Source organism: Salvelinus alpinus, chromosome 1 (assembly GCF_045679555.1).
Source record: "Salvelinus alpinus chromosome 1, SLU_Salpinus.1, whole genome shotgun sequence".
NCBI lineage: Eukaryota > Metazoa > Chordata > Actinopteri > Salmoniformes > Salmonidae > Salvelinus > Salvelinus alpinus.
This window is the reverse complement of record NC_092086.1, coordinates 94926977-94947972: the sequence shown is the minus strand read 5'-3', so window position 1 is coordinate 94947972 and position 20996 is coordinate 94926977. Positions and strand designations below refer to the sequence as shown.

At 45.0% G+C, this 20996-nt stretch overlaps 1 protein-coding gene across 5 annotated transcripts in view; it reads left to right on the top strand.

Annotated features, from left to right (window-relative positions):
• Positions 1-20996, top strand: part of LOC139535717 (kinase suppressor of Ras 1-like) — a 37760-nt gene that overhangs the window by 13536 nt on the left and 3228 nt on the right. For 3 of the 5 annotated variants that reach the window (XM_071335453.1, XM_071335443.1, XM_071335435.1), the window contains exons 3-19: positions 7157-7304; positions 7571-8066; positions 11521-11702; positions 12724-12793; positions 12928-13011; positions 13167-13228; positions 13328-13437; positions 13531-13693; positions 14683-14724; positions 15113-15161; positions 15261-15318; positions 15403-15690; positions 15800-15996; positions 16111-16207; positions 20185-20318; positions 20408-20539; positions 20673-20808. In XM_071335453.1, coding sequence (XP_071191554.1) covers positions 7157-7304; positions 7571-8066; positions 11521-11702; positions 12724-12793; positions 12928-13011; positions 13167-13228; positions 13328-13437; positions 13531-13693; positions 14683-14724; positions 15113-15161; positions 15261-15318; positions 15403-15690; positions 15800-15996; positions 16111-16207; positions 20185-20318; positions 20408-20539; positions 20673-20808 — 2448 coding nt within the window. Of the gene's footprint in view, positions 1-5265; positions 5351-7156; positions 7305-7570; positions 8067-11520; positions 11703-12723; positions 12794-12927; positions 13012-13166; positions 13229-13327; positions 13438-13530; positions 13694-14682; positions 14725-15112; positions 15162-15260; positions 15319-15402; positions 15691-15799; positions 15997-16110; positions 16208-20184; positions 20319-20407; positions 20540-20672; positions 20809-20996 lie in introns of those variants that run through there. The other 2 variants (XM_071335473.1, XM_071335463.1) reach the window with 2 other exon arrangements.

The window sequence follows — 20996 nt, the reverse complement described above, 5'->3', positions numbered from 1 at the left end:
TGAAGCCACAAACCAGGAATGTTTAACACATTTCAGAGAACAGGCTGCTACTGTGTGTGACCTTGACTCACCATTTTACAGTCCAATACAACAGTCTGAAATCCACTGCAGGAGCCCATACAGAGAGGCTAGACCCCTGTTGGCTGCTGCTCTGTGTCTGCATGTCCTAAGCTCTCATTAGGTCCCTCAGGCATGTGCTGTCCCAGCCAGCCAGGCTGGATACAAGCTACTAGCTAGGCTAGGCTGTAGCCTAGCTATGGCCAGGCCTGGAGGGGGCAGGTCAGAGGAGAGTGGTGCTCTGTTGTCTACTTACTAGTGTTGTTTTGGCTGAGAGGCTCCCGTCACATTCCACACACTCTGGATGGACCCCAGATACGGCACCACCCCTAATCCATCGCGCTCTCACTCCCCCCAGCTCTCATCATTGCTCTATTTTTACTCATTGGCCAGTGAGTGATCTGTCAGTGCCCTGTGAACCGATTTTGGAAATATAGACCTGTAAACACACAGCATATGAAGTTTGTATTCCAAACTTCACTTTTTGGAAGCTGTTCAATAGACAACTTTCCAAGTCAAATTTGCTCTCATTCTCTGCTGTATGGTTCTGCCTGACAGAAATGCATACAGTAACATATTTTTGATGTTGTAGCTATTGTAATCTGCTCTAAGGAAAACAAGTTGGCTTAGACATCAACATTACTTTTTGGGGGGGTCCAAGGTTCCTTAAAGGATTTTGTATCTTTAGCCTTTAGTTTTGCAATTAAGTCAGAGGGGCAATCACAGATTATCATGATATTTTGCCTCAAATCCAATATGGTGTCCAAAATCAAATTTGGCTGCAATAATAACATTTGATGGAGGTTAAATCACCTTTCAATAAGAATTTTGCAACTGAGGCATTTTTTCTGAATTGTGTACAACACTCATGCCTATAAAGACTGTTGGTGTGAATCAATTTTATTCTGAATCCATTAAGGCCAACATGATTACACTCAAACACATTAACCTGTATATAAGTAGCCCTTGTTAATTTTGATTGTGCTATTCTGTCTTTAAAATTGTTTCGTAAGGCTTTTGATATATCTAGGACTGTGAGTGGCACTGCCATACCTCTTTTGTGTTTGAATAGCCGACGCCAACAAATTTTTCAATGTGTGTATTCATGTTTTAATCTCATTCACACACTTACAGCATATCAACTATGGGCAATTCCACAAAACATATTAACAAGCCTTTCACGACCCGTGGTGGAAAAAGTACTCAATTGATATACTTGAGTAAAAGTAAAGATGCCTTGATAGAAAATGACTCAGGTAAAGTGAAAGTCACCCAGTAAAATATTACTTGAGTAAAAGTATTTGGTTTTAAATATACTTAAAAAGTAAAAGCATAAATCATTGCAAATTCCTTATATTAAGCAAACCAGACAGCACAATTTGTGTGTTTTTTATTTATTTACGGGTAGCCAGGGGCACACTCCAACACTCCGATATCATTTACAAACAAAGCATTTGTGTTTAGTGAGTCCGCCAGATCAGAGACAGAAGGGATGACCCGGGTTTGTTCTCTTGATAAGTGCATGAATTGGACCATTTTCCTGTCCTGCTAAGCATTCAAAATATAATGAGTACTTTTGGGTGTCAGGGAAAATATATGGAGTAAAAAGTACATTCATTTCTTTAGGAATATAGTGAAGTAAAAGTTGTCAAAAATATAAATAGTAAAGTAGATATACTGAAAAAAACTAAGTAGTGCTTCAAAGTATTTTTACTGAAGTACTTTACACTACTGTTCACGACACAAGGACACAGTAGCGTAACCAAGTTACAGGAAAGCAACCGTAATACATTTGGCCGTGGGTGGTTGGCATTGATTACGGACTGGGGCAGGCCCAGCAGGAGATGTGGAGAGTGACAGAACCTGTGAGGGTGACCTCGGGTTACTGAGATGTTAGTTAGAATGTAGCTAGGTCATAGGCTATGACTAAGAAGTGTTGGTTGTGAGGGATGTAGCACAGCTCCACACATATACAGTTGAAGTCGGAAGTTTACATCCACTTAGGTTGGAGTCAATAAAACTTCACAAATGTCTTGTTAACACACTATAGTTTTGGCAAGTCAGTTAGGACATCTACTTTGTGCATGACACAAGTAATTCTTCCAACAATTGTTTATAGACAGATTATTTCACTTATAATACACTGTATCACAATTCCAGTGGGTCAGAAGTTTACATACACTAAGTTGACTGTGCCTTAAAACAGCTTGGAAATTACAGAAAATGATGTCATGGCTTTAGAAGCTTCTGATAGGCTAATTTACATCATTTGAGTCAATTGAAGCTGTACCTGTGGATGCATTTCAAGGCCTACCTTCAAACTCAGTGCCTCTTTGCTTGACATGGGAAAATCAAAAGAAATCAGCCAAGACCTCAGAAAAATAATTGTAGACCTCCAAGTCTGGTTCATCCTTGGGAGCAATTTCCAAATGCCTGTAGGTACTACGTTCATCTGTACAAACAGTAGTACGCAAGTATAAACACCATGGGACCACGCAGACGTCATACCGCTCAGGAGATGAACGTACTTTGGTGTGAAAAGTGCAAATCAATCCCAGAACAACAGCAGCAAAGGACCTTGTGAAGATGCTGGAGGAAACGGGTACAAAAGTATAATTTTCCACAGTAAAACGAGTCCTATATCGACATAACCTGAAAGTCCGCTCAACAAGGAAGAAGCCACTGCTCCAAACCGCCATAAAAAAGCCAGACTACGGTTTGCAACTGCACATGGAGACAAAGATCGTACTTTTTGGAGAAATGTTCTCTGGTCTGATGAAACAAAAGTAGAACTGTTTGGCCATAATGACCATCATTATGTTTGGGGGAAAAAGGGGGACGCTTGCAAGTCGAAGAACACAATCCCAACCGTAAAGCGCTGGGTGGCAGCATGATGTTGTGGGGCGGCTTTGCTGCAGGAGGGACTGGTGCACTTCACAAAATAGATGGCATCATGAGGAGGAAAATGATGTGGATATATTGAATCTCAAGACATCAGTCAAGAAGTTAAAGCTTGGTCGCAAATGGGTCTTCCAAATGGACAATGACCCCAAGCATACTTCAAGTTTTACCATCCTAAGGTGCCTCTTGTTTGCCATAAATGTCCATATAGGGATGTTGTGATTGCTGCAGTTTCCCAGACCAATGCATGAGTCACCTCAGTATGAAAGCTCATTCTTCACATAAGTCCAGTTCAGGTGTCACATGGGCTGGCCAGCCATGGTTGGTAGCCAAATGTGTACATATGAGGACAATGCACGCCCTGTAAGTTGATAGCATTTATTGTAAATGAGTGTCAGGTTGTGTTGGTTCATTATAATGAACTCCTGCCTTATGCACTTGTGTGGTTGCATTCACCATCGCCCAGTCAAAATACACAGAAACCCCTGGGCAGACAGGCAGGATGGTGGACATGATTGTCTGGAAGAAGCAATGTGCCAGCTCAATCCAAACAGGATAAAAGTGCACCGGAACAATCCAATGGTCACCTTGTGCGAGAGAGGTTTTTATGGTTATCAAAACTTCACGCCAGGGTAAGTCTATACTTAAGTGTTTCTAAAATTCCGTATGGGAAAAATGAATGGAGTAAAAACGATTGGAACCATTTCCCTGTTTGCACACTAGATTTTATGGGTATTATGACACCTCCACTGTGAGGCTCTATAGCCACTACATAAAAAATCATGGGTAACAGTATGCATTTTTGTCAGGCTAGACCATACAGCACTGAATGAGAACAAATTTGACTTAAAGTGATCTATTGAACAACTACCAAAAATGTACATTTACAGGAGTCATAAATATTAACAGTTGATATTTCTGCCTATTGTATCTGTGTGTTTACAGGTCTAAATGACTAAAATGTAAGATATTCTAATGCTGTTTGTTTGTGTATGTAGGGCAGACAATTGACTTCTTGTATTCCAAATTTGAGCAATATCAGAGCTAGCAATATTCTGTTACATGAGCCTATGTAACCCCCCCCCCCCCCACCCCCACCCCCAATTTAACCACTTTTGCAGTAAAATATTTTTATACGACCATCCATTTATTATATGGAAGACCTTAGAGATCTGGAAAAGCATGGTTGCACTTGTTTTACAACAGGTAGGAGTATCTCAAAAGCTAAAGCCCTTTTTGAAGATTGGCCACTAGCCTAACAAGCAAGGCTTACATAATGTTACATAACCAGCCAAATCTGTGGAAATCAAGTTGGGAGCCTCTTGCAGGTCTGTGTGTATCTTATGGTCTTAATTGAAAGTAATGCCAAAAGCCTCATTGTGACAGCGCTCCTGGAAGCCATCCAACTGGATGAGCCTGCTTCTACACGTGAATGTAACCCAGACCGAACATATCCGAGAAACTGAAAATGCTTTTTGTTACATAGAAAATGAGTATTTTCTTGTCTTAGATACAGTATTTCCAGAAATATCTTCTTAGCTTGTTGAGGCTGGTGAGACAATGGTTTTAGCTCTGTAAGGTTACAGGGTTCATTCCCATCCACACAATGTGCTTCAGGCCAGCAGGGGCTCCTCCTGACTCTGTGATCACACCTGTATTGAACTTGAGGGTTAGACCTGGCCAGTGAGTCACAGACCCTGGAGTAGCCAGGCTGACATCAGCACTTTATGGGGAGAAGGCGGACTGTAGCCCATTGTAGTCATACTCACACACTTACCCCAACCCAGCCAGGTCCTCAGTATCCCCTCTTCTCTCTGTGTCTCTGGCTACCTCACAGACTGACTGAGCTGTGTGCCTAGACCTGTACTGGAGGGGGCAGGGAGAGGGGGGAGGGAGAGGAGGAAGGGAGGGGCAGGGAAGGACGAGCCAATGGCTTGGCTAAGAGGGAGGGAGAGGGGGGAGGGAGAGGAGGAGGGGAGGGCAGGGAAGCGCGAGCCAATGGCTTGGCTAAGAGGGAGGGAAAGGAGGAAGGGAGGGGCAGGGAAGGACGAGCCAATGGCTTGGCTAAGAGGGAGGGAGAGGGGGGAGGGAGAGGAGGAAGGGAGGGGCAGGGAAGGACGAGCCAATGGCTTGGCTAAGAGGGAGGGAGAGGGGGAGGGAGAGGAGGGACAGGGAAGGACGAGCCAATGGCTTGGCTAAGAGGGAGGGAGAGGGGGGAGGGAGAGGAGGAAGGGAGGGGCAGGGAAGGACGAGCCAATGGCTTGGCGAGGGGGGAGGGAGAGATGGCTGGATAGTGGGGTTATTGGTGGTGTATGACTTGAGGGTTGTGGAAGTAGTGGATTCCTCTCGCTGGAATGAGTAGATCTCTTCATCATGTTAACTCTTCCACATGGTATGTAAACAAAGCTACAGCTCAATAATTCTGTAAGTATATTTTAAATCAAACGTGTTCTATCCGGTTGTAAAAAAAAATGTTTTCTGGAGGCAGATTTTTTTTTAAACTAAAATGGTACAGAAACAACATGGCTTTTCCTGCTGTTATGACGTTCATGCCATCTTAAAGCGTCCAATTTTTGGCGGTGTGCCACTGTTTTTTGCTCATTGGACATTGTCATTTCACACAGCTGTTTGGGTTTTGACTGCGCATGTCTAATCCCAGGACTGTGTTGGGCAGCCTGCAGAGTGTTGGGTTTGTTTGTTTAGATGAAGGTTTCCTGATGGTTTGTGCCAGTGGTGATCCAGCCTGAAGCACTAGACCCGGCTGTTTAGTGAATCTCTTCTCATTGTCATGTCTCCTGGTTGCACCTAACTGTGTTGGTGGTGTTTGTGCACATGCTCACAGCTTGTCCTGAGGACATAGTTATTGGTTACAGCTCACCTGTGAGACATAGGGTGGTTCGGGGAGTCGGGAGTGGCTGGTAAAATAGGCTGTAATATAGGGTAGTCAACCCATAGATGAGAGGACAAAGGTATGTCTGAAGTACGGGCATAACAACTCATGTTGTTAGACAGCGTAATGTATATCCAGGTACACAATGTTAGAATGACACACTTCAAGAAGGTGACTGAAAGTCCTAAACCAATACAGGCAACAACTCGCAGGCTTGCGAATAATTTCAATTCCAAAACTATTGCCACAATAGTTATGTTCTATTGACCATGGAATACATTTTCTCACCATTTTGCATTCATTTCTCATTTGTGTGGTGGATTTGAGTGCACACAAGTAGACTGTGAGTGATGCACAAAGAAACTACTGGGAAGGGATGGTGTGTACTGTTTGCGACACAAACACAGTCACGCTGCTGTGCCACCACCTACTAATGGAATCAAATCTCTATTTCTAGCCAGAAGATGGAGCATTTGTTCGAAGACCCTCATTGTTCCGAGTTTCTTTGTTCTCCTCTAGGTGGAAGGACCCAGGGGGCTTTGGCCAGTCAGTCAGTCAGTCTGTACTTGCTGGTCTCAGCTCCTGTTCTGGCCTGTCCTGTCCTGCTCTGTGGATATATCTGGAGATAGATGTCTGTCTGTGCTGGCTGGTTCTGGTTGATGAGAATGAACAACGATCACCTTTTGTGTCTAGCATAGGCGAGTTGGATACTAGCATACTAGTGTAAGATGTATACGTCTGCCTCCCGAGTGGCGCAGTGATCTAAGGCACTGCATCGCAGTGCTAGCTGTGCCACTAGAGATTCTGGGTTCTAGTCCAGGATCTGTCGCAGACGGCCGAGACCGGGAGACCCATGGGGCGCCACACAATTGGCCCAGCGGCAGGGATGTCCTTGTCCCATCGCGCACTAGCGACTCCTGTGGCGGGGTGCAGTGCACGCTGACACGGTCGCCAGGTGTACGTTGTTTCCTCTGACACATTGGTGCGGCTGGCTTTCGGGTATAGTGGGCACTGTGTCAAGAAGCAGTTCGGCTTCGCCTCTCCTGACCTTTGCCTCTCCCGACTCCGTACGGGACTTGCAGAGATTCTGGGTTGAGACAAGACTGTAAGTACCAATTGGATACCACGAAATTGGGGAGAGAAAGGGGTATAAATCTTTTCTTTTATTAAAAAAATTATCCGTGGTTATGTTGTATTTATCCGTGCTCTATCACGTTGTACTGTATGGAGAGGTCCGACTGGATAGTGTGTGGTGGTACTGATCACTCACCTCCTCCTGACCTTGTCTCTCTCTGCTCCTCTCGCCAGGCGGTGCCGGTGAAGCTGTCCTTGGATGCCTTGCTGCAGATGCCAGGTTCTCACGTGCGGGAGACCATGAGGAGACTGGGCTCCAGTTTAGAGGAGTGTTCCAGGCTCAGCGCTGCCCTCTCCTGCCTGAAGAGTGCCACTGAATCAGGTGGGTGTCTGTCTGGCTGGTAGGCTGTCTCTGTCTGTCCGTCCCTTGGAGAATCTGCCTGATCTGACCTGTCTCTGTGGAGGTTTACTGACTGTTAGTCTCAGCGCCAGGCTGGTTCTGCTCTATTAGCCCTGCCAGCAGCAGCAGGCTGCCACCCAGGGTAAGGTTATGTTGTAGGACAAAATACACTAGGTTAAGGGGTTGTGGGGTGGAATGTGCTAGTATGACTAACAGGTCTATAACCCTTTTCTGTGTCTCCCCTATAGATGGAGAGCTAAGAGAGGATGGGGGGCCCTGGTTCTCTGAGCCCACCCGGCGAGAAAGTGGCTCTCTGCTGCTGCCTCCCGACCAGCTTTTGGGAGGGATGGGGGGTCCAATGCGCCCCCACAGCCCCTCTCCTCTTGCTCGGCCCCCCACCACCCCATCCACTCCCTCCACCCCCTGCACCGCCTGTGCCCATCCCCGGTCCTTCTCCGTGTCTACAATGCCTGGTCCCGAGGCCCACGGGGCGTACGTTTACGCTGACAGCCCCCTCACAGACCCCTTCCCCCTCTCTGCCGCCCGACAGGGGCGACTCCACGGGCACAACTCCACCCCGCCCCTCACCCCGCCCTCCAAGAGACGCCACAGGCTGAAGCCCCCCTGCACCCCGCCGCCCCCCTCCCGCAAGGTGCTGCACCTTCTGCCCAACATCACCCTGACCCGCAGCAAGAGCCACGAGTCCCAGCTGGGGAACCGCATCGAGGAGCCGCCAACCAACAAGTAGGTCACTTCTTGTTCCCGTGCCCTAGGCTTTGTGTGTGACTTCCAGTCCTTTATGACCTAGAGTAATCATGGTGGTCCCCTTGTCGAGAGATTTCTAAAAAGTTAATTTGCTTGCGTGTGTGAGGTCATCGTGACCAGTGTCTGGGCAGTTTTCCACACTGCTCAAAATCTTGGAACAGTGTTGAATATAGGACACACCTCCACCCTATTATGATGTTACAACTGGATGTTTAAGGGCAGGGCTTTTCACACACACTTGTACTCACACACACACACACCATATCCTGCCTGCTGCTGCCTTAATGTGTATACGGCCAGAGCTAATCCCCACAGATTCCCAGAGATGATGAGTAATGCCAAAACAGGAAGCTTTTCTATGGCCTGATTCTCAAAGCAGGGCAAGACACACACATACAGGTTATTAAGTACACCACCCCCTTCACGAAAGCGTGGCCGTAGCTTGCTATATAAAGCAGGCAGACAGGCATCGAGACATTCAGTTACTGTTTGATTGATCATTAGAATGGGCAAAACGAGTGACCTAAGCGACTTTGAGCGTGGTATGATCGTCGATGCCAGGCACGCCGGATCCAGCATCTCAGAAACAGCCGCCCTCCTGGGCTTTTCATGCAAGACAGTGTCTAGTGTTCACCGAGAATGGTGGACAAACAAACAAACATCCAGTCAGCGGCAGTCCTGTGTGCCAAAACAGCTTGTTGATGTGTGAGGTCGAAGGAGAATGGCAAGAATCCTGCTGTTCTGGAAGCAAGCTAATAGGTGGGCCACAAAAAGACAAATAATGGCGCAGTACAACAGTGGTGTACAGAACGGCATCTCGGAACTCATAACTTGTCAATCCTTGTCACGGATGGGATATTGCAGCAGATGACCATACCGGGTTCCACTCCTATCAGCTCAAAACAAGAAGTGGCTCCAGAGGGCACGCGATCACCAACACTGGACAATTGAGGAGTGTAAAAACATTGCCTGAAACATGACAGCAAGTTCAGTTTACTTGAGTAGCCTGCGCAGTCCCCAGCCTCTTTGGGATGAGATGGAACGGGCTGTTGGCAGATTGAATGTACCGCCGTCCAATCTGCAATAACTGGAACATTTCCGACATTTCCGAATGTCCGAATGTCCCGAAGTAATTCAGGCTGTTCTGGAAGCAAAGGGGGTACTAGATGAGTTTACCTATTAAACACACATAAACTCAGCAAAAAAAGAAACGTCCTCTCACTGTCAACTGCGTTTGTCAGCAAACTTAACATGTGTAAATACATGTATGAACATAACAAGATTCAGCAACTGAGACATAAACTGAACAAGTTCCACAGATATGTGACTAACAGAAATTGAATAATGTGTCCCTGAACAAAGGGGGGTTCATAACAGTCAGTATCTGGTGTGGCCACCAGCTGCATTCAGTACTGTAGTGCATCTCCTCCTCATGGACTGCACCAGATTTGCCAGTTTTTGCTGTGAGATGTTACCATACTCTTCCACCAAGGCACCTGCAAGTTCCCGGACATTTCTGGGGGGAATGGCCCTAGCCCTCACCCTCTGATCCAACAGGTCCCAGACGTGCTCAATGGGATTGAGATCTGGGCTCTTCGCTGGCCATGGCAGAACAATGAGGGAGGAGGATGTGTTCCCTGTAACGCACAGCGTTGAGATTGCCTACAATGAAAACAAGCTCAGTCCGATGATGCTGTGACACACCGCCCCAGATCATGATGGACCCTCCACCTCCAAATCGATCCCGCTCCAGAGTACAGGCCTCGGTCTAACCGATTGTCCTTCGACAATAAACGCGAATCCGACGATCACCCCTGGTGAGACAAAACTGCGACTCGTCAGTGAAGAGCACTTTTTGCCAGTCCTGTCTGGTCCAGCGACGGTGGGTTTGTGCCCATAGGCGACGTTGTTGCCGGTGATGTCTGGTGAGGACCTGCCTTACAAAAGGCCTACAAGCCCTCAGTCCAGCCTCTCTCAGCCTTTTGCGGACAGTCTGAGCACTGATGGAGGGATTGTGCGTTCCTGTTGTAACTCGGGCAGTTGTTGTTGCCATCCTGTACCTGTCCCGCAGGTGTGATGTTTGGATGTACTGATCCTGTGCAGGTTTTTATTACACGTGGTCTGCCACTGCGAGGACGATCAGCTGTCCATCCTGTCTCCCTGTAGGGCTGTCTTAGGCATCTCACAGTACGGACATTGCAATTTATTGCCCTGGCCATATCTGCAGTCCTCATGCCTCCTTGCAGCATGCCTAAGACACGTTAACGCAGACGAGCAGGGACCCTGGGCATCTTACTTTTGGTGTTTTTCAGAGTGAGTAGAAAGGCCTCTTTAGTGTCCTAAGTTTTCATAGCTGTGACCTTAATTGCCTACCGTCTGTAAGCTGTTAGTGTCTTAACGACCGTTCCCATGGTGCATGTTCATTAATTGTTTATGGTTCATTGAACAAGCATGGGAAACATTGTTTAAACCCTTTACAATGAAGGTCTTTGAAGTTATTTGGATTTTTACAAATTATCTTTGAAAGACAGGGTCCTGAAAAAGGGTCCTGCCATTTCTTTTTTTTCCTGAGTTTACTAACGCATATCAGTAATATCCTGTTTGTAATGATGTTGCATTAGTGATGGAAAGCTCAGCCATAATGAAACCTGACTAGACAGAAGTATTTAAACAGGACTGATACTACAGCTTAATGATACATACATTATGTACATGTATATAGAAGTATACCCTATGACCCCAGACCTAGCCTGTGAGGACACTGATGAGTGTGAGCGGAGGCATAGGGAGTTACAGACAGACGTGGCCTTCTCCACTGTGTGGAGCCCAGAGAAAGCAGGTGGGCAGGTGCTTCTGGATCAGCCCTCTTTATTCCTGACCAGGAAGAGGACGCAAAGCCCTTTGTCCTGTGCTCTGCTAAGCTCTACTCCCCTGTGGTGGACGGTGTGGCTCAGTCTTCCCTGTGCCTGTTTTTATTTATTTAATTGTATTGTCCTCCAAATGGCAGCAGGTAGCCTAGTGGTTAGAGTATTGGGCCAGTAACTGAAAGGTTGCTGGTTCGAATCCCGAGTCAACAAGGTGAAAAATGTGTCTGTGTCCTTGAGCAAGGCACTTAACTCTAAAAGTCACTCTGGATAAGAACGTCTGCTAAATGACTCAAATGTTCAATATACGTGTTGCTGTATCTCCTCTCTGCCAAGGCATGCTGCTACTGCCTCCCTCCCTGCCTGTCTGCCTCACCTCTCTGACACTTACATAACATTGTTCATACAGTATGGCCATTAAATAATTATCTCTGGTGAAAGATGATCTGTATGGAGGCCCATTTTGGATTGTCATTGAGTAATCCAGTGTTGACTGTGTGTTGATATGAGGGTGTGAGGGCAGCAGTGGGCCACTGTACTGACGTCCCAGAGTTCTTTGTTCCCCTCAGGTGTGCAAAGAAGAATAAGTTGTTCCTCAACGTTCAGATCAATGGGAATGGCTGTGAGGACTCACCCTCCCGTTCCCCCCACCGGGCTGCCCGCACCCCTGGGGTTTCCACCCCTGCCCCCGCCCCCTACACCCTACCTGGCACCCCTACACTGATGGAGGAGCATTCATCTCACCTCAAGAGTGAGTACAAATACATTTTGACTTACCCCGTTTAGGCTATATGTAAGGAATCTTCACTGAAATAGATTGGTAAATGCATGGTGAATTACTCAGATGAAATAGACCGTTTGTATGTGTGCTCTTTGTAAAGAGCCGAATGTATTTCCCAGTAGCTGGCTGTAGGGTCACAGTAGCCGTCCCAGTCTGGCTGAGAGTGTTTCTGTCAGTAGATTGCTGGGATTGTTCCATCTGAGGGCTGTGATGTGGGGGAGGGAGCGTTTTCTGTTCCATTGGTTCTAGCGAAATGACATTACTCTTCCAATTCATTGGACAGCTTAGAGAGAAATCTAACACTCCCACAAAGTCGTGTGTGTGCAGTTGCATGCGTGCCGTTTCCTGTCTGTAATGATTCATGTGTAGGAGCGTCACCTACCAAACCAACGTCATTAGGTCTCACGCAAATTCGTTTTCACTTGTAAAATGAACAGTAAATGTTTTTCATTGATTTGGCACATAGTGTATTTGTCCATAATGATTAATGTGTAGGAGATTCACCTACCAAACCAACGTCATTAGGTCTCACGCAAATTCGTTTTCACTTGTAAAATGAACAGTAAATGTTTTTCATTGGTTTGGCACATAGTGTATTTGTCCATAATGATTAATGTGTAGGAGATTCACCTACCAAACCAACGTCATTAGGTCTCACGCAAATTTGTTTTAACTTGTAAAATGAACAGTAAATGTTTTTCATTGGATTGGCACATAGTGTGGCAAGTTATAAGCAACATCAACACTAGGGTTGCAAAATTCTGGGAATTTCCAGGAGTCTTCCAGCGGGGATTTCTGGAAATCCTGGGAATTTTGGGAAAGGTAACAACATTTTGCAATTCTCTAAGCACCAGTGATTTCATTTTTGATAGTAGCCACTAAACTTCATAAATAAATTGCCATATCTGTGCTAATACTTAATGTTTAGGCAAATCCTCCTCTGTCTAGGTTCGTTTGACTACTAGTGTTTGACATCTCTCTCTCTCTCCAGATAACATGGGGTTGCACCGTGGCTCCCCACAGGCAGTGAGGAGAGACATAGGCCTGGCCGTCACTCACAGGTTGGCAACTACCTCATGTCATACACCTTTAGGCCAGAGACTACCATGATACAAATGTCAAATATACTTTAAATCCACAGTATATAGAGCAAAAAAGGATTGATGGTTTAAGTAATTGAGGATTCTGTGTGAAGGTTTTCCACCAAGTCGTGGCTGTCCCAGACGTGTCAGGTGTGTCAGAAGAACATGATGTTTGGTGTGAAGTGTAAACACTGCAGGTAAGTGGAGTAAGGAGAGGAGGAGATGGAGGAGTCTCTGAGATGTTCTGGTGTTGGATTGAGTGTCTCTACGATGCAAAAAAAATACAACTTCATCTTCTTTTGGTGATCAGTTGTTCTCTACTGTTCTCTGATTGGTGGTTTCATGTCTGCAGGTTAAAGTGCCATAACAAGTGTACTAAAGAAGCTCCCTCCTGCAGAATCTCTTTCCTGCCAAGTAAGCCCTTTCTTGCTTCTCATGTTCATCCATGGATTCATGGTTTACCCATTTGATTCAACAAGCATTAGTGTAATAGTCCCAATCTCTTCTTTCCAGTCACCAAAATCCGGAGGACTGAGTCTGTGCCGTCTGACATCAACAACCCTGTAGACCGGCCATTAGAGACACCACAGTTTGGCACACTGCCAAAGGCCATCACCAAAAAGGTAGATATTGGATATTACATCACACCTTTGATGATAATGATATGCATGGTGCTGTTAGAACAGACAAGTGTGTATTTCTTCTCCTTCGGTCAGGATCACCCCCCTGCGCTGAACCAGTTGGACTCCAGCAGTAACCCGTCCTCCACCACCTCCTCCACACCCTCCTCCCCTGCCCCTTTCCAGAACCCTCCCAGTGCTACCCCGCCCCCCAACTCCTCACCCAAGGTCCACCGGGACAACCGCTTCCACTTCCCAGGTAGGTCCCTGACCGTCAGTCACACGCCTATGCAAATACAGAAACACACACAATCACCTCAACATATACACACAATCACCTCAACGTATACACACAATCACCTCAACAAATACACACAATCACCTCAACAAATACACACAATCACCTCAACATATACACACAATCACCTCAACATATACACACAATCACCTCAACATATACACACAATCACCTCAACATATACACACAATCACCTCAACATATACACACAATCACCTCAACATATACACACAATCACCTCAACATATACACACAATCACCTCAACATATACACACAATCACCTCAACATATACACACAATCACCTCAACATATACACACAATCACCTCAACAAATACCCACAATCACCTCAACATATACACACAATCACCTCAACAAATACACACAATCACCTCAACAAATACACACAATCACCTCAACAAATACACACAATCACCTCAACAAATACACACAATCACCTCAACAGATACACACAATCACCTCAACAGATACACACAATCACCTCAACAGATACACACAATCACCTCAACAGATACACACAAGCACCTGGAGTGTCTCCCTTTCTCTCTCTCACACTCTCTCACATGCAAACACACAAATGAATATACACACATGCAAACACACAAATTAATATACACTTAACCACACAAGCATGTCCACTGCACAAAAATAAGCCAGCATACTCCCACTATCAAAGCGCATGCTTGCATTGTGTTCTTGATTACACAGAAGGTCTCCCTGAGTCACATTTCCTGTTTAGCGAATGTTGAACGTTAAACGTGGAATGTAATGGCCGGGCAGCAGTGGTCGTCCTCCCTCTCTCTCCCTCTCTGCATTAATACCACTCCTCAGGGGGGTGGGAGTGACTGGGGTTATTTTAACGGCTACTCTAACCCAGAGTCTCTCTCTCCACTCCATGCTTGTTGGTTCTTCCCTGTCTTTTCCCTAAGCTGCCTGCTACTTTCAGCATAGACAGCAGTTTATCTTCCCTGGTGAGTTTACAGTACGGTCCCAGACAGACTGTTGTGCTGCGCTCACACCTGCCCACGTCCCCAGCCTTGTCAATTCTCTCTATCTCCTGCATGTACTCACAGGCTTAGTGAATTACATGACAAAGTTGTGCATTTGTGAATGTTTTAGAATAATGTGTTGTGTGATATTTAGACTGCATTGTCTCATGTGGAGATGGGTCTCTGTGCCACCTGCTGGGGAGTTTGGGAATTGCATGTCTCGTTATGGTGGATGTTGTCAACACATTGCTATGGCAAAGCGACAATATAAGTGGGCAAAGGAACTACACGAGGGACGCAATTTTGTCTTTACAAGCAAAAAGCCACATTATTTTTATTACATACTGAACATTTGTATTTTTTCTCCCAGATGTGTCCAGTTCTTCTACGTTGCACTCTGAAGCCCTCCATGACACAGTGTAAGGCTTGCCTGTCTATTTAATTTATCAATAGTGTTTTAATGGTACAATACTCGGCATACTCTGACATTGTGACTGTGGTTTACCCTGTCTCAACAGTGAGACTGAACCAGCAGATGACATACACTCTGAACTGGCCGAGGATGAGGACGGAGAGGTAAAAACTGAGTATGTGCGTGCGAAGTAACTGTGACACATGCAGACACATGCCCAAAACCCAACATGCATGAATGTCCTACAGGAGGAAGAGGAGGATGAGGAGGTGGTTGAACCTGAGATCGACCCAGACCCAGTAGTGGAGGAAGAAGATGAGGAGGAGGAAGATGATGATGATGAAGATGGGGGTGGGAGTGAGATGAATGGGGGTTCGGATGGTGAGTGTGATGGTGATGAGTTGGATGACCTGCCCAACTCAAGGGGAGGTCGCTGGAAAGGTCCCATCTCCCGTAAGGCCAGCCAGACCAGTGTCTACTTGCAGGAGTGGGACATCCCCTTCGAACAGCTGGACCTGGGAGAGCTCATTGGGAAGGTGATCTAAAATATAGAATGAGCTATATTTGCATCAAACTATCAGTGTTTTCAGTTTTAAACCCATCTAAAGTCTGTTTCTCAAACTGTCATTAAATCACTCACTCCAGGGCCGTTGGGGCAAGGTGCATAAGGGCCGTTGGCATGGAGAGGTGGCCATCAGGCTGCTGGAGATAGATGGGAACAACCAGGACCACCTGAAGCTGTTTAAGAAGGAGGTGATGAACTACAGACAGACCCGTCATGAGAACGTGGTCCTCTTCATGGGGGCATGCATGGCCCCTCCCCACCTTGCCATCATCACCAGGTAGGAGGGGCTAAATCGCATCTAGAATAATAACTTATCCTTTTGTTATATTCAGTCAACCATAGCTGTTGTTTATTTGTTTAGTTCCATTTGTTAATTCAAGTGTTTCTCTAGTTTCTGTAAAGGGAGGACACTATACTCTGTCGTTCGAGACACCAAAAACACACTGGATATAAACAAGACGAGGCAAATTGCTCAAGAAATTGTAAAGGTAACTTCTGTCCCTGTTCAATACTTTCACATTTGTACGTGTGTGTGTGTGTTATATATATATTTATATATATATATATACAGTGGGGAGAACAAGTATTTGATACACTGCCAATTTTGCAGGTTTTCCTACTTACAAAGCATGTAGAGGTCTGTAATTTTTATCATAGGTACACTTCAACTGTGAGAGACGGAATCTAAAACAAAAATCCAGAAAATCACATTGTATGATTTTTAAATAATTAATTTGCATTTTATTGCATGACATAAGTATTTGATCACCTACCAACCAGTAAGAATTCCGGCTCTCACAGACCTGTTAGTTTTTCTTTAAGAAGCCCTCCTGTTCTCCACTCATTACCTGTATTAACTGCACCTGTTTGAACTCGTTACCTGTATAAAAGACACCTGTCCACACACAATCAAACAGATTCCAACCTCTCCACAATGGCCAAGACCAGAGAGCTGTGTAAGGACATCAGGGATAAAATTGTAGACCTGCACAAGGCTGGGATGGGCTACAGGACAATAGGCAAGCAGCTTGGTGAGAAGGAAACAACTGTTGGCGCAATTATTAGAAAATGGAAGAAGTTCAAGATGACGGTCAATCACCCTCGGTCTGGGGCTCCATGCAAGATTTCACCTCGTGGGGCATCAATGATCATGAGGAAGGTGAGGGATCAGCCCAGAACTACACGGCAGGACCTGGTCAATGACCTGAAGAGAGCTGGGACCACAGTCTCAAAGAAAACCATTAGTAACACACTACGCCGTCATGGATTAAAATCCTGCAGCGCACGCAAGGTCCCCCTGCTTAAGCCAGTGCATGTCCAGGCCTGTCTGAAGTTTGCCAATGACCATCTGGATGATCCAGAGGAGGAATGGGAGAAGGTCATGTGGTCTGATGAGACAAAAATAGAGCTTTTTGGTCTAACTCCACTCGCCGTGTTTGGAGGAAGAAGAAGGATGAGTACAACCCCAAGAACACCATCCCAACCGTGAAGCATGGAGGTGGAAACATCATTCTTTGGGGATGCTTTTCTGCAAAGGGGACAGGACGACTGCACCGTATTGAGGGGAGGATGGATGGGGCCATGTATCGCGAGATCTTGGCCAACAACCTCCTTCCCTCAGTAAGAGCATTGAAGATGGGTCGTGGCTGGGTCTTCCAGCATGACAACGACACGAAGCACACAGCCATGGCAACTAAGGAGTGGCTCCGTAAGAAGCATCTCAAGGTCCTGGAGTGGCCTAGCCAGTCTCCAGACCTGAACCCAATAGAAAATCTTTGGAGGGAGCTGAAAGTCCGTATTGCCCAGCGACAGCCCCGAAACCTGAAGGATCTGGAGAAGATCTGTAGGGAGGAGTGGGCCAAAATCCCTGCTGCAGTGTGTGCAAACCTAGTCAAGAACTACAGGAAACGTATGATCTCTGTAATTGCAAACAAAGGTTTCTGTACCAAATATTAAGTTCTGCTTTTCTGATGTATCAAATACTTATGTCATGCAATAAAATGCAAATTAATTACTTAAAAATCATACAATGTGATTTTCTGGATTTTTGTTTTAGATTCCGTCTCTCATAGTTGAAGTGTACCTATGATAAAAATTACAGACCTCTACATGCTTTGTAAGTAGGAAAACCTGCAAAATCGGCAGTGTATCAAATACTTGTTCTCCCCACTGTATATATATATATATATATATATACAGTATATATATATATATATATATATATATATATATATATATATATATATATATATATATATATATATATATATATATATACATATATATATATATATATACAGTATATATATATATATATATATATATATACATATATATATATATATATACAGTATATATATATATATATATATATATACATATATATATATATATATACAGTATATATATATATATATATATATATATATATATATATATATATACTGTATATATATATATATATATATATATATATATATATATATATATATATATATATATATATATATATATATATATATATATGTATATATATACACACACACACACACTAGCCAACGAAAGAAATGCAACATGCAACAATTTCAATGAGTTACAGTTCATTTAAGGAAATCAGTCTATTGAAATAAATGAATTGGGCCCTATTCTATGGATTTCACATGACTGATAATACAGATATGCATCAGTTGGTCACAGATACCTTAAAAACAAAAGTAGGGGTGTGGATCAGAAAACCAGTCAGTATCTGGTGTGACCACTATTTGCCTCATGCAGCGCGACACATCTCCTTCGCATTGAGTTGATCAGGCTGTTGATTGTGGCCTGTGGAATGTTGTCCACTCCTCTTCAATGGCTGTTGCGAGGTTGCTGGATATTGTCGGGAACTGGAACACGCTGTCGTAAAGTCGATCCAGAGCATCCCAAACGTGCTCAATGGGTGACATGTCTGGTGAGTATGCAGGCCATGGAAGAACTGGGACATTTTCAGCTTCCAGGAATTGTGTACAGATCCTTGCGACATGGGGCCGTGCATTATCATGCTGAAACATGAGGTGATGGCGGCAGATGAATGGCACGACAATGGGCCTCAGGATCTAGTCACGGTATCTCTGTGCATTCAAATTGCCATCGATAAAATGCAATTGTGTTTGTTGTCCATAGCTTATGCCTGCCCACCATGGGGCACTCTGTTTACAACATTGACATAAGCAAACCACTCGCCCACACTACGTACCTGCCATCTGCCGGTACAGTTTGTTAGGTTCTTATTTTTCAGAGTAAATAACTCACGGACACTAGAGAAGCTTTAACCAAGTTTAATCATCCCCAAAGGTTCTGTACAGCTGAAATCAGACAGCAAAATATTTCAGACTTCACAGTTTACATGCATACCCCTTTCTCTCCAATCATTACATTTTATGGCTCTACAGGAAACTAATAAAGAGGGTAACAGGTTCTCTGACCTCAACCCCTCTTTCATCTAATACACAGATGTCCATCTGTCTCCCCTGTATCAACACATCGCTCTCCTCTCCTCCATCAAACACATTCCAAAGCCGCCTTCTTTCTTCTGAAAACCATTAACTTCTAACATAACCCAGTCTCTTTCATTTCCTATCATTCATTTAATATCTCAATGTTCAAAGTTTTGCCGATTCCAACTAGTTGAAACAGGGATTCATCTGTGAAGAGTACACTTCTCCAGCATGCCAGTGGCCATCAAAGGTGAGCATTTTCCCACTGAAGTCGGTTACGATGGCGAATAGCAGTCCTGTCAACACCCAGGTGAGGACGACGAGCACGCAGTGGAGCTTCCCTGAGACGATTTCTGACAGTTTGTGCAGAAATGTCTTGGTTGTACAAATCCACAGTTTCATCAGCTGTCCAGGTGGCTTGTCTCAGTCGATCCAGCAGGTGAATGTAGAGGTCCTGGGCTGGCATGGTTACACATGGTCTGTAGTTGTGAGGCCGGTTGGACCTACTGCCAAATTCTCTAAAACGATGTTGGAGGCGGCTTATGGTAGAGAAATGAACATTCAAGTCTCTGGCAACAGCTCTGGTGGACATTCCTGCAATCAGTATGCCAATTGCATGCTCCTTCAAAACTTGAGACATCTGTGGCATTTTGCAATGACAAAACTGCACATTTTAGTGGCCTTGTGTTGTCCCCAGCACCTGTGTAATGATCACCTGTTTAATCATCTTCTTGATATGCCACACCTGTCAGGTGGATGGATTATCTTGGCATGGGAGAAATGCTCACTAACAGGGATGTAAACTCATTTGTGCACAAATTTTGAGAGAAATAATATTTTTGTGTGTATGGAACATTCCTGGGATCTTTTATTTCAGCTCATGAAACATGGGACCAACACTTTACATGTTGCGTTTATATTTTTGTTCAGTATAAATGTGTAATGTATATTTACTCTATGTCCTTATTTGCATCCTTCAATCTACACAGGGAATGGGCTATCTGCATGCCAAAGGCATTGTCCACAAGGACTTGAAGTCGAAGAACGTCTTTCATGACACCAATAAAGTGATTATTACAGACTTTGGTCTGTTTGGAATCTCTGGAGTGGTTCAGGAGGGGAGGTAAGGACTCTGCATATTGGTTCCTACAGCTATCGTCTCAGCTGGTGGATGCTCAGTGGGTGACTGTGTGTGTGTGTCTTGCTTCACAGGCGAGACAATGAGCTGAAGCTTCCACATGGCTGGATCTGTTACCTGGCGCCAGAAATCGTACGCAGGATGAGTCCTGGAAACAATGAGGACCACCTGCCATTCTCCAACGCTGCAGACGTCTACGCCTTTGGGTACGATCTTAACACATTCTGATGTATCTTTTCTTTATCATTAGTAGCACAATGTTTTTTCTCTCTGAGAATGCATCAGTTTACAGTTAACTGGCTCTGGGGAATGACCATATTGCTGGTTGCCCCCTTTTAGCACCATTTGGTACGAGCTCCAAGCCAGGGACTGGCCTATCACCAACCAGCCTGTGGAGGCTACCATCTGGCAGGTGGGGAGTGGTGAGGGCATCAAGAAGGTCCTGGCTGAGATCAGCCTGGGAAAGGAGGTCACGGTGAGTGGAGGGGTTAAGCACCTCAGGGGGCCAGATCACATTGTGGTGGAATCATGCAGAAATTTATGCACATTAAAAAAAATGTATCCTCGTGGTGCAGGTGAGGATATTTTCTAGACGAATGCTATGTTTTTACGGGATGACCTTGTTAGAATAGAGGAGACATTAAAGCTGAGTAAAGGATAAAT